This window comes from Ahaetulla prasina, chromosome 4 (assembly GCF_028640845.1).
Source record: "Ahaetulla prasina isolate Xishuangbanna chromosome 4, ASM2864084v1, whole genome shotgun sequence".
NCBI classification, from domain to species: Eukaryota; Metazoa; Chordata; class Lepidosauria; order Squamata; family Colubridae; genus Ahaetulla; species Ahaetulla prasina.
Window position 1 is genome coordinate 77,645,611 of NC_080542.1, and position 14,499 is coordinate 77,660,109.

Below are 14,499 nucleotides of genomic sequence, written 5' to 3' on the forward strand. Positions count from 1 at the left end.
TTACTCTCTTATTCTTATTTCCTCTTATGGTCCAAAATACTACTCATATAATTGTTCTCTTTTTCTATGGAATCCAATCTATGTCTTTGCTCCATCCGGGTCACCAATATTTTCCCAGCCACTCAAGGTTATGTACTTTGTGTATGTGTGTGTGTATTTATGTGTGTGTGTGTGTGTGTATGTTTATGTATATACATATAGGTCTTGGTGTATTCGAGTCTTTTCTTGTGTAAGGTTGAGAGTATCTTGGCGATGTTACGACGAGGTCTCACTCGTCATTTTCAGGCTGGTGCTTACGGCTACGTGCTTGTGCGAGCAAAGCGTGGTTGGAGATGCCATCTCTCTATAAATACTGGTGGGGAGTGTTGGCTTTGTTGCTGTAAACGGGTTGGTTGGCTGTGTGGTTGCATCTTGATTGCTGGGTGGAGTGGATGTTTGCAGATTAGTCAGCTGTTTCGTGGCATCCTGTGTGTGTGTGGTCCTAGTTGTGTGCCCATTAGTCTTCTATGTTGTAATGACCTGGGTAATGGGCTGTTCATCTTCAGGCTGCTGCTTAGGGATTCGTGCTTGTGCGAGCAAAGTGTGGTTGGAGCTGCCATCTCTCTATGAATACAGGTCCGGAGGTGTGGAGTGTTGGCTTTTGGTGTTGTGGCCTCTTGAGTTCTGTGATGTAATGTTCTGAGCAGATGACTGTGATGCAGCATCCCGGGTTGGTTTGGCTCTGAGTTTGAGGTCTTGTCATGTGTTCATGGCGTGTGTCAGTTTGCTTTGTGTGGAGATTGGAGGAGGGCGCAGCAGCTGGTGGTGCCAGCGTGGTCTGGCTTCTGGATGGTGGTTGTAGTTTGTCTGTGAGATAGGTTTGGTTTTGAATCTGGTGAGGATGATAGGTGGTGGCATTGTGTGTTATCCTGGGTCTGGGGTCAATTTTCGTGGCTGGGACTCTTTTATTGACTAGGGCTAGTTTCCAGATGTCTGGTAGGCGGGACATGAACAAATGTGACGATACCTCCCGCCTACCAGACATCTTCAAAAGGAAAACCTTTCCAAAAGAAGTGATTCCATAAGGAGTTGTTGTGCCTGTTCATGGGAAAGGATGAATAGACAAAAATGGAATGAGAGTATGGGTTGAAAAAATGTGGTCCAAATGTCCTGGAGGGTTTCTGAAAAAACCTGCTTTATTAGTGATCGACCAATTTAGAGCACATATTAACAAAACCGCAAAAAAGAGATTTAAAGAAGTGAAGACTCATCTAGCTGTAATTCCTGGGGGTCTTACCAGCCAGTTGCAATCTCTTTGACATTTCCATCAACAAACCATTTAAAGTCTATATGCGAGAAGAATGGAACAAATTGATGGCTACTGGTAATCATGCTGTGACATCTTCTGGACAAATGAAAAGGCCCACAATCACTCAAGCTTGTGAATGGGTTAAAACATTATGACAAAATCATTGCACGGTCATTCAAAAAATATGGCATTAGCAATGCCTTAGATCAGCGGTTCTTAACCTGTTGGTCGGGACCCCGTTGGGGGTCGAATGACGATTTGCCAGGGGTCGCTTAGACCATTGGAAATATGGAAAGTATACTTGCGAGTCGAAGAATCGCGCTCCAATGGTTGATTCCACAAATCAGCTGCAGGTTCTTCAAATCGCTAGCCGAATTCGGCTTCAGGTGTGATGAATTAAAAAAGAGAGAAATCTTTGCTCTGATGTCTCCCTCTCAAGCCAGCTGCAATCACTCCCAATTGCTAGCCTAATCTGGCTTCAGGCACGATAAACTTAATAGGGGAGGAGTCTCCGCTTTAATGCCTCCGTCCTCAAGGAAATCGCAAGCAGTTCAGATCGCTAGCCAATACGGCTTCAGGCGCGATAAATTCAAAACAAAAATAATTTTATGGTTGGCGTCGCCACATCGTGGGGAATTGTATTAAAGGGGTCGCCACATCGTGGGGAATTGTATTAAAGGGGTCACAGCACTATAAAGGTTGAGAACCACTGCCTTAGATGGAACTGAAGATAGTATCATATATAGGTTGTTCCAAAGAGGAAGCCTATAGAAAAGGTGATAAAATGCTGTACAATCAGGCCAGAAATGTTTTTTTTTAAATAATTTTTATTAAACTTTTAACTTTTAAAAACAAAATAAAAATACAAAAAAACGCCCCAAAAATACATTACAGACATAACATTACATCATATATTATTTTACAGCTTGCCATATCAACATAAATATATATTCTCTGTTCTTATTCAATTGATCCTCTACATGCTTATATTTACATTGGTATCTATTTACCAATCCGTCCTTATACGGTTAACACAATTCAGTGGTTTACATTTCCTAATTTTAACAATTAGTTCAACATTCCAATTTGTTATTTTGATTTCTTTTTTCTAACCAATCATATAATTTATTCCATATTTTGTAGTATTCCAATTCTTCCCTCTCCTTAATTTCAAGTATCATCTTGTCCATTTCTGCACATCGTAAGATTTTTTGGATTATTATTTCCTTTCCTGGAACATTGTTTTGTTTCCATCCATATGTGACAGCGAGCCTTGCTGCCGCTAATATATGAAGTATTAGGTATTGCAAAGATTTGTCTATTTTTGGGTTAATTATTCCTAGTAAATATGAGTTCCGATTTAAATTAGATTTTTAGTTGGCTAATTCCCTCTAGCCAATTTTTAATTTTTTGCCAAAATTTTTTTATCTTGAGACACATCCACCACATATGGTAGTATGTGCCTAGCTTGTACCCACATCTCCAACAATTTGGTGATAAATTTGGGAACATTTTGGCCAATCTTGCTGATGCCAAATGCCATCTATGAAACATACAAATTTTCTTTATAGGCTATGCCATTGTTAATTTATAATCTCTATCCCACAATTTGTCCCACTTTTCTAATTCTATATTATGCCCAAAGTTTTTTGCCCAACAGATCATCGTTTCTTTTACTGTTTCATCTTCCATTTTGTAATTTAAAAGGAAATTGTAAATTTTGTGATCTTTTTCCCCCCAATCCTAATAGAATTTTGTCTATATACAATTATTCTCTATGTATGCCATATTGCTCCTGATCTTTGTTGAATCTGGCTTTTATTTGTAGATATGGTCACCATTCCATGTTTAATCCTTGTTGTTTCAAATCCTGAATTGATTTTAATTCCCCTTTTTCAGTGAGTAGCTCTGCATATCTTATCATTTTACTCAAGTCCGTGGTATTTGGGTGTAATATTGCTTCCATAGAGGGCCGTGAAAATATTTACAGATCCCTCACATCCTGGACATAAGCTGTTTCAAGTCCTACCCTCAAAACGATGCTACAGAGCGCTGCACACCAGAACAACTAGACAAGAGCAGTTTTTTCCCAAATGCCATCACTCTTTTAAACAAATAATTTCTTCAACACTATTGAACTATTTATTAATTACACTTACATTATCTTCTCATTGTTCCCATCACTCATCTCCTTCCACTTATGACTGTATGACTATAACTTTGTTGCTTGAATCTTTACGATTTATATTGATATTGATTGTTTCCTGATTGCTTATTTGTACCGTATGACTATCATTAAGTGTTGTACTTTATAATTCTTGATGAACATATCTTTTCTTTTATGTACACTGATAGCATATGCACCAAGACAAATTCCTTGTGTATCCAGTCACACTTGGCCAATAAAAATTCTATCCTATCCTATCCTATCCTATCCTATCCTATCTATATGAAGATAGCAAAGAAAGTGATAGCAGTGACGGTGGCCAACTGAGCTTCCTAAATTCTGCCACTAGCGATGATGAGTTCTTGGGGTTTCCAGAAAATTAGAAGAGTGCTTGAACCTTAAGTCTCTCCTCATTTGTTAATGAGAATGATGTTTGGTTCTTAATACTGCTGTTGACTTTACATGGTTGATATATTATTCTGCTAGATTTTATTAAATATGTTACTACACTATTTGGTTCAGAATATTTTTTTCTTGTTTTCCTCCTTAGAGGAAAAGACCTAGTGCGTCTTATAGTCAGATGGGTATTATAGTCCGAAAAATACAGGTACTTCAGGTTCCCAGCATGCAGAAAAGATCTGTCTTCCTGTGTATCAGCAATTGTCTTTGTTATTTCTTCACATCTTTACAAGTAGAGTAATTTGGGTTATGATGTATACAATTAAACCTGTGCAAAATTTTAATTAATTAGCATAAATTAAACACCTGCTTTGGAAGCACTAAAGTGGCTTCAAACTTTGCAAAATTTGTGCATCTGTTTCAAAAGCTGTTCCCAATTGTGCAATTTGTATGCAAATACACAAATAGCATTTGTGCTTAGAGGTCTGATGGACCAGAGCGAGTTTTCAAAACAACCAAGTAAGTTATTGAAATAATGAGTCAATTTTAATAGTCAAATGGAGTTGCTTCATCTGGGCTAATGTAATTTGTGAAGTACCTCTGCTGAATAGTTTGCATAGTAAATTGTGGATTGAAATCTGAAAAAATAAACCATTAGGTCAGATTGAATGGTCTTCTCGACATATGTTCAGCATTTCCTGATGTGATTCAGTAAATTCATTTAACATTACAATAGTCTATGTAAGAAAATATTTTGTTCAAAATTATAACATTCTTCTTGGATTGATATATTATTTACATATTTAGCTAAGAAAACTATTAAATGTAAACAAAATTTAAAACAATTGTCTTTTTTAGCCAGCATCTCGCAATTCAGCAACTCCTTTAAGTGGAAATTCTTCTAGACGAGGAAGCGGAGATACAAGCAGCCTAGTTGATCCTGATACCTCGTTAAGTGAATTGCGGGTGAGAATTTTTTATTGGTTAACAATAAAAGAAAACTCTTCTATGTTTGTAACAATCAAATTGTAGACTAGCTTAAGAAGGATAATTATATATTTGCAATATGGTAGGAGATAGAAGGTAGGAAAGGAGAGGGAAGGAAAGAAGAAAAAGAAAGAACAAAGAGAGAGAGAAAGAGAAAGAGAAAGAAAGAAAAAGAAAGAAAGAAAGAAAGAAAGAAAGAAAGAAAGAAAGAAAGAAAGAAAGAAAGAAAGAAAGAAAGAAAGATAGATAATGATAATTTTGAGGATTAGATTTGAAACACTTATTTCCTGGATGATTAATGGAATTTATGTGTGAAAGTTACATAGATTATTGGAGAATGATGCAGATCAACATTACTTTGAGAATATGGATTGCAAAATTATATCACATTGCAAAATTCCTTTGATTAAGATTCTTCACCATAACTCTTTTAAGCATTCTTTTAAATGCTTAAAAGTCAACAAATCCTAGTGAAATCAGTGAGATTAGTTAAATGTGTTTAGAAATATATTTTAAAGCTGAATAAGTAATTAACATGAAAATAGTTTGAATGTAATGTAGCTGCATTTATCTATCATAAACTTAAATGAGGGAATACATCATACGTCTTTTAAAAATGATTTATTTATGTTTATCTATGCCATAATTTACCACCTTATTCCTATGGAATTATAAACAGCTATAAATACTAAAATAACAATAATATAATATTTTACACTGAACAATGAAAGCTATATACATATTGACTACCTTGCTTCTATTTACTCTTGTGATTATATAAATATATTTACTTTTTCCAAATTTTAAAATCGGTTGAGTGTATTTTGTAAATAATCATTTCTTAATAAGATAGATTCTATCCAGCCTTCCAGCCTTTATAAGGTAGGTAAAATGAGGACCCAGATTGTTGGGGGCAATAAGTTGACTTTGTATATAATATACAAATGGATGAAGACTATTGCTTAACTTAGTGTAAGCCGCCCTGAGTCTTCGGAGAAGGGCGTGATATAAATGCAAATAAAAAAAAAAGAGTCTCTCTAGATTTTTTCTTGTATTAACTGGTTATCCATAATATCTTACTATAAGAAGGAAGCAGAACTTTACTAAAAGTATAATATAGTTTAGCATAGTTCTAAAGTTCTTGATGTTGTATGTTGCAATGGTTTTAAAACGGGTTGGTTATGTGACTAACCTGATTTTATAACCTTTTTTTTTTTTGCAAACATTAAGTGAATGCCATGGTTGTTAAGTGAAACAGTGATTCCTAATGGGCTCAGTTGTACCAAAAACTAGAAATAAGTGCAGTTTTTGGTAAAACTGAGAAATAATGAGGTGATATGACCATGGGATGCTTTAAATGGCCATAAAAGTTTCTGTGTCACAGAGTAATTGAAATTCAGTTATGTCACTGCAGAGCGGGCTCATGCATCAGAACTTTGAATTTGATTTGTAGTCTCCTGCTTTAAATTAGGGGCAACTATGAATGATTTCTAACCAATTGTAAGTTGAGGACTACCAGTATATAGAACTCTGCTGTTACAATGTTTTAGTTCGCAAATATAATTATGCACCTTTTCAGATTTGCATTCAAAATAAGATTGTGAAGAGTTTATATCTGAAATTTGTGTTCTCGGAGATTTTGTATTTTAAATGTACTTATAAGAAATACTGATTTAAATTTAATTATGCCATCTTCAAGTATCAAGGATATATCATTAATTTAATCTGTAATTTTGTAGGTAAAATATACACCAAATCACCTGATTTTTAATTCATACAATTATATAATCAATCTTTATGATGTTCTTATGCAATGATTCATTCCTATGTCCTGCAGGATATCTATGATCTTAAGGACCAGATACAAGATGTAGAGGGGAGATACATGCAGGGACTTAAAGAACTAAAGGTATTAGGGTTTTTCCCAAGCATGTACTCACTATGGTAATACACATTTTTGTGTAATGACATTTTTGTAAATTTCATTAAGAGTTTACTAATGTACTAATTATTCTTTTTATTAAGGATGTGTCTAACGAGTAAATTGGAGAATGGGTTTTGTATATATACATTAGTTACTAGTGTATATTACCTTTTACTTCAGTAGCATCAAATGTTGTATTAATAGTGGTAATAAATTGTGCTATCATGTTGATGTCAATTCTTAGTGACCACATAATTAGATTTTCTTTGTAACATTCTGTTTCTAAAGTCATGTCTTCCAATGGTGCATCTATTGCTATTGTAACTGTGTCCATTCACATTACTCCTATATGTCCTTCTTTTTCCTTCCACATTTCCCAGCATTAGAGCCTTCTCCAGAGAATTACATAGTATTTCTGAAGTAGGATAATTGAACTGCTTAATATTATATAATGTAACTTCCTTTCAATAATTTGAATAATTTAAATTTTTATTTTTACATGAAAACCCAAGTAAAAATTTTATAAGATGAATAATTAGAAATCACTTCGTTACAGCTTGATGGTGAAATTAAAATTAGAATTCTGTTCTGAAGTGAAGTAATAAACCACTAGATAATTTTTAGTAATGCTTTAAGTCAAATGGGGAGTGCATAAAGAAAAAATAAATGAAGTACATACCAAATACATCATTTAGAAATAAAGTGCAAAATTGAGCTTATATTTATGTATCTGATTCTAAGGCCAAATGCCAATCTTTGTTTATAGAACTATTGGCTGTAGATATGAGCACATTATATTAAAAAATAATCTGAATGCTGTCTATTTAACATCTAGGGCACTTTGTAAACATTAGAATCTAAAGGATGTTGTACATAAACTGTGACCTGATTTTTCATCAATTTTGTCTCTATTGATCCTTCTTCAACTAGTGGGGAGTAAAACTCTTTGATTCAAATTACTACTCATAAGAACAGCTCTGCTGGTTTTGAGCAAGAACCATATCATGCTACTATTTTGTTGGAGATATCTTACTATTAGTGTTGTCCTGAAACTAGTATTTGAAAGCATATAGTCCCTAAACTGGGGCTGATATTAAATCTTCAGGATAAATTGTCATTGAAGCTCTCTGTTTTTCATGAATTCTTCATCTTCCCTTATAAAGCTCTTTTCAAAGTCTGTCTGACTCTACAGATCAGTGGTAGTCAACCTGGTCCCTACCGTCCACTAGTGGGTGTTCCAGCTTTCATGGTGGGCGGTAGGGGTTTTGTCCGATACTGAAGCACTTTCCTTTTTTTTAATTTAATTGACTTTTTAAAAAAAATTCATAGCATTATTTAAAAACATTTTCATTAGGTTTCATAAAATTCCCCGTGATAATTTAAATTTCTGAAAATATAGTATTTATATTGCCTGCACATAAGTTTAGTTCACATTACATAAGTGAAACTAAATGGCGCTATAGTGCGACCACAAAGAAAAGAGCCTTGTCCCAGAATAGTTTGCGCATCTCCCCCCACACCACCCAGCTGTAACAGACAAGCAGATCTGGTAGCTGGCGCCCCTCCCCCAAACCTAATCCATGATGCACAGGAGGCATGCACAGACGACGATACACTTTATAAATCACCATTACTGTGGAACCAGTGGGCGGATATAAAATGTTACTACTAACAGAGATAAAAAAGTGGACGGTAGGTATAGAAAGGTTGACTACCTCTACTATAGATCCTATGATCTCAAAATTGTCACTGTATATAAAAATGATTCATTTTTAATCTAATATTCTCAAGTCATTCAGGTATAGATTTAATCACCAAGGGGTATTATTGTGTGTGTGTGTATCTGCAAATTTATATATTTATATATAACTTTGCTTCCTAACTGTAAAGTTATATTACTGTTCAAAAATTCCTCTAGTTGAACTTGATAGGACTAAAGTCATTTCTTATTGGACTAAAGTCATTTCTTAACCATCATCTTAGTGATGACTATGAAGCTTTAAGGAAGTTAAAGGCAGAAATGTGCTTTTCTTAGACATCAGTTTATGAAAGAAATACTCTGTGATTATATAATGATTAGACATTAATATAAAAATTACTTGCTAATTCTTTTTGCTAGATCAAGCTAACATAACTGTCTTCTAGAACTATTATAAATAACTTGCTTAAATTGCTGGCATTTGCAAAGAAAATAAAATCAATTCCTTAAATGTCTGGGTGCATGTTAAAATTTCATTGGCATGCACATTTAAAAAGATGTAACTTAGAAAGATAACAAGGTTAAGTATGGAACATTTTGTGTGCTTCTATTTAAATCATGCTTAATAAATGAAGGAATAAAATATTTCTAGGAGTCACTTGCTGAAGTTGAAGAGAAATACAAGAAGGCCATGGTTTCTAATGCCCAGCTTGATAATGAAAAAAACAATTTAATCTATCAAGTGGATACTTTAAAAGATGTCATTGAGGAAAGAGAAGAGCAATTAGCAGAATACTATAGAGAAAATGAAGAAAAGACTAAGGTACTTAAATTTATAATTTATTATATGCAGAATATAGATTTTAAATAGCAGAATATTAAAAAAATATGTGTGTACTTAGGCATATTGGTACTTGAAAATAACATTGCATACTTTTAATGAAGACAAGATCTTATTAAGATCTATGATGGCTCAAACATGGAAAAATTAATTTGTTCTAGCAGCAATTTCCCCTCCTTCTTTCTTTTGATTCTAAGTTAAGTCAGCTAGAATAGCAAAGATGTTCCCTAGTAATTCACCAAAATGCTGGAAATGTAAGAGTAACTATGGAACATACTACCATCTCTGGTGGACTTGCCCAGTGGCAAAGCAATTCTGGGCCAAAATTAAAAAGTAGCTAGAGGAGATAACACAGAAATCAATAAAGGGAGAGCCAGAGCAATTTTTACTAGGGATTCCTACAAAGGAAATACAATATTTAACATTATACATATTAACAGCAACCTGCATAGTCTATGCGCAAAATTGGAAGAAGGAGAACCCACCAACAGAAGAAAACTTAATTTAAAAAAATTAGGATGCGCAGAGATGGACAAAAGAACTCAAGGAGAAAGAGGATACAGAATACTACAAAGTGTGGTGTAGATGGTATGAATGGTTGGAAAATAGGAAAAATGTGAAAGAGGAATAAAGGAGAAAGGAAAAAAAACATTGAAGATCAAGATAAAATGTAGATGAAATAAAAGAAGATAGATAATAAAAGTAGATTAAGACAAAGTTAAAATATGGGTAAATAGCAAGAAAGGATCACTTTGAAGGAGCTGATAAAAAAAGTGATATGTATATAAATGTTGTATGTTTGTGTTTTGTTTTAATGTGTTTAAAATAAAATTTTTTTTAAAAAAATGACATTGCATACTTTTAATGAAGGATTTCCCCTCCTCCTTTCTTTTGATTCTAAGTTATTCTTACTCTTAAAGACTGGAGAGCCATTTGTCTAAATGGTATAGGGCAGGAGTGTCAGTCAATTTCATTGAAGGCCGGATCAGTATTATGATTGCCCTCAAAGAGCCAGGTGGGTATGGCTGGGCAGGCGTATCTGAGTTGTCATGTGACCAGGTGGGTGTGGCCAACTCAACCTGGCTGGCTTGACATTGTTCACATCAAGGCCCAAACAAGGCTGGGAGAAGGGATCCAGAGGTCTCCAGTGGAGGAAGGAGAGACCAGGGCGAGTGCCAAAGCCTCATCCATCAGAGGAGCCTCGATGTCTGGGAGGGGTTGCGAAAGCAAACAGCAAGGCCGCTGCATCTTCTGGCATTGCAGGTGGGGTGCCTGGTAGAGCTATGCGGGGAGGCGAAACGTGGTGTCTGGCTTGGGGGAGCCCATTATCACTCGATCATGACATCTAACAGGCTGTTCTGCTGCCCCCAAGAATGTGCCACCTCTGTTTGCCTGCTGTGTCTCTCCCCAGACCCCCCTGCAATTGTAGAAACTGTGCCAGCCTTTGCATGTGCCACCCCACCCCCAAGACAGCAAGGCTCCTCTGATGGATCAGGCTTTGGCGCTCACCCTGGTCTCTCCTTCCTCTGCTGGAGACCTCCAGATCCTCCCCCGAGTCCCCCTGCATTTGCAAAGTTGTGCTGGCCCCCTGCATCAGCCAAACAGCAGTGATGCATGGCAGGCCAACTGCCTGATCCTGCCTGCCTGACACCAAACGGACAGTTGGCCTGCTGCACCGTGCCATCCTCACCTGATCCTGCCTGCCTGACAATGGGAACTTGAGGGTCTCCATGGGGCACAGACGGTATTTGTCCATGGGTGTATCACAGCGCCTCACACTCCTATCCTGCTCCGTGCTATTTCTGATGCCAGGGGGGCCTGGCGGGGCATCGGTGCTTGCACAAGGCTGAAGGTCTAAAAGTCCTGGGGTGAGGTGTGGGGGCAGGCCATTCAGTTTAGTCTGGAGACCAGACTAAGAGTTAGGGTTCCCTGCTCCCTGTGTGCCCATTGCCCACAGCAGCTTCCTATTTTTAATCCCCCTACCAATTGCAGTTCAGCTGCCCCTCCCACTACAACCCAGCATTGACCCCCTCCAACTGCGCATAAGCATTGGTGTCCTGCCAGTCCTTCCCCAGGCATCAGAAACAGCCACGCACAAGCAGCCTTTGCCTGCCACCTCCCCAGGCACCCTTCCCAGCTCTGCTTCCTCAAAAGGGCACCAAACCGTGCTTACTTCCTCAAAGCTGGTGCTGGGTGAGGTGGCAAAGGGTCCGACTGCAGAGGCGAGAGGCCAGGCCAGGTGCAAAGGCAAGGCCAGGTGGAGCATGCCCAGTCTTCACGTGCTTGCCACCTCCTGTGTGTGCGCCTGCCGGGATGGGCCAGGCCAGGATGGGCCGGGCCGAGGCAGTGCGGGCTGGTTTCTTGCAGTTTCCAGGATGAACTTGCCACTGGATCTGACCACATCATGGGCCGGATTCAGCCCTTGAGTTTGACACTCCTGGTATAGAATCTCTTGCCTGAGCTGGGGGTTGGACTGGAAGACCAAGATTCTTTTCCAGCTCTGTTTTTCCTTGCCCGTTATGATTATAATTTACTGAAACAGATTTGAAAAATGCTGTCAGCTATAGAGGTAAATTGACAATATTAGCCTAATGTCAAGCATTGGAGACAAACAGGGAGTCTATTCAAAATTGGGTCTTGATTACAATATTAGGGAGTTAAGGTGAGGATCAGGGTGAAGTCTACTACTCGGAAATTGTGAAAATGCTTAAGCCAGATTTCAAATTGGGTTCCTTTAACTGTGAGTAGTTATCATTCTTGTCTACATAATAATTATTAAGAGTACTCGCCTACTAGCCCACAGAATCTTGAAAGTAGCTTACATTATTGTAACAAGCTTCAAAATGTTATTTAAGAGTAACCAAAGCTACTGAAACAAATTTTAAAGTCATCTAATTTCCACTTTTTTTTGTTTAATGCAGGAACTGGAAAGACAGAAACATATGTGCAGTGTTCTACAGCATAAAGTAAATGAACTCAAGGAAAGCCTTTGCCAAAGAGATGAACTAATAGAGGTACATACTCATGCTGGAACATAATTGTGAATGGTGATCAAATGGTGGTCTATAATTTATTTCCTTAATTTTGACATGTACTATATTGTTTGTGCTTTTCCTCCAAGCTTATACTTTGAGAGAAGAATGAAAGCGTTATAAGGAGGGCTCCAGATAGCAAAAATTCTTGATACAAATTGTTTCTTGTATACTTGTGTCCAGTGCTTAGATATTCTATTGATATATGAATTATCTTGTTGCAAAACACTCTTTCTTTCTGAGTCAGCTGGTTTAGTTTCCAGATTGGTTCTAAATTATTGGATATCTTGCTTTGTTAATGCTGAAGCTGCAGAAGCTCACTTAAAATGTCAATTTCATGATTCCTATTTACTTACTTATTTTAAACCTTTACATGCCATTAACAATTCCAAAATAGTTTTAAATATGTTTAAACAATGAAATTAATTGAAACAATAACACTATTATGATAAAATGTAAAATAGACATGATTAAATTCACAATAAAACATTAAGACATATAATATGTATATCAATAATATATATATAAAATTATAATTTATAATTTTTATGACAATAATGTGGCTACCCTAGTTAGTAACTACTGTATTTTTTGCTCCATAAGACACATTTTTTTCCTCCCAAAAATGGGTGGAAATGTCTGTGCATCTTATGGAGTGAATATGGGTGACAGGCAGGAGTGGTGAACGGCAACAGCGATCCCCGCTGCCTGGAACAGCTGATTGGCGGTGTTCCAGGAGGCCAATCCAACCGCCAATCAGCTGCTCGAAGGTGAAGGCTCCAGCGTTCCCTGGTGGAGACAGCAGACACGGAGGAGGCAGGCTGTTAGTTGCAAGTACGCTAGCCAGATGAATACCGGATGGACACTGGGAGGCAGAGGCAGATTTTTTCCCCGTCCTCTAAACATAGGTGCATCTTATGGTCAGGAGCATCTTATGGAACAAAAAATACGGTAGGTTCTCACATGAAGCAGTTTCTTCTCAGCTTAACCTTACTCATATAAACATGCTGCTTCAAAATTAATGGAAATACATTTTTAATTGATTTTGTGGGATTTTCTTGTTCATGGGTTGAAATCTTTTTAATTAATTCTTATTGAATTGGCATATTTCTTCCTCAATCTGAGGCAGTGATAGTTAACATTTTCGGCACCAAGTACCAAAAATTAGAGTGCACATGCGGCAGAACCCGGAAGAGAGCAGCTGGCTGGTGTGCATGCGCGTGGCAGCCAGCTGCTTTTCTGAGTTCTGTTGCACGTATGCATATTGGCCAGCTGCTCTTCCGGGTTCCGTCACGTACATGTGTGCCAGAACCTGGAAGAGCAGCTGGTGATGCCGCACATGCCCACAGAGAGAGCTAGGCATGCCACCTCTGACACATGTGCCATAGGTTCGCCAACACGAACTTACCAGAGGCTTGGGAGTTTGAGGATTCTGTACACTATGTAGCACTGCACTCTTGGATAAATTGCACTGAAGTTCCTGGGTTCTATTAGATCACTCTTCCAGCTTATGAGTCACCGCCCTGAGACCATGGGACCTCTTTGGCTTTCCACATCCTCTCTAATTTCTCATTCAGATCCTGATATTTCTGTAGCTTCTCATGCTCCTCTTTTCTTGTGTTCCTGTCACTTAACACTACCGCATTATATTTATCACCACCACTGTCTTTTAGTCCTTGTCTATTCTCATGATGTCTGATTGATTGGCCAGTACATGCTTGTATGTTGGAGCTGGAAATTCCAAAGGATTTTAGCCCTGCTATTCTCTGTCACCTTCTGTGGAATCTCCCATCTGGACTTGAAAGGGTATAGCCCATACACTATGCAGATGCTCCTTTACACAATGTCAGCTATTTGGTTGCATTGTTCAGTGTTTCTGTTCTCGCCTGTATCATACACTCTCCCACTATGATAGATTGCCTTTGAGGCAATTCTCTGCAGAATTTGCATCTCATATGCTACCTTCCTGATTCTAAGGATCTGGTGCTTAGTGCCTGCTTCTCACTATGATGAATGCTTCAGTTCTTTTTTTTTGCTTAGCCTTTTCAAGCCATCAGTAGGATTTCCCAATGTCTGCCAACTCAACTATCTGTTGATAGAACATTGACAGATCTTGTCTTGCCATGGCCCTTTCTCTGCTTAACCTTCCTGCCATGCCTGTC

The 14,499-nt window shown here is 37.5% G+C and overlaps 1 protein-coding gene across 24 annotated transcripts in view; it reads left to right on the forward strand.

Annotated features, from left to right (window-relative positions):
* The window catches only part of LRRFIP2 (LRR binding FLII interacting protein 2), a 175,849-nt gene that overhangs the window by 116,418 nt on the left and 44,932 nt on the right, over nucleotides 1-14,499 (forward strand). For all 24 annotated transcript variants that reach the window (XR_009154807.1, XM_058179881.1, XM_058179878.1 and 21 more), the window contains 4 exons: nucleotides 4,713-4,820; nucleotides 6,679-6,750; nucleotides 9,117-9,287; nucleotides 12,227-12,319. Coding sequence is in view for 23 of the 24 variants with exons in the window: in XM_058179881.1 (XP_058035864.1) it covers nucleotides 4,713-4,820; nucleotides 6,679-6,750; nucleotides 9,117-9,287; nucleotides 12,227-12,319 (444 nt within the window). In the remaining variant the exon portion in view is untranslated. The remainder of the gene's footprint in view (nucleotides 1-4,712; nucleotides 4,821-6,678; nucleotides 6,751-9,116; nucleotides 9,288-12,226; nucleotides 12,320-14,499) is intronic.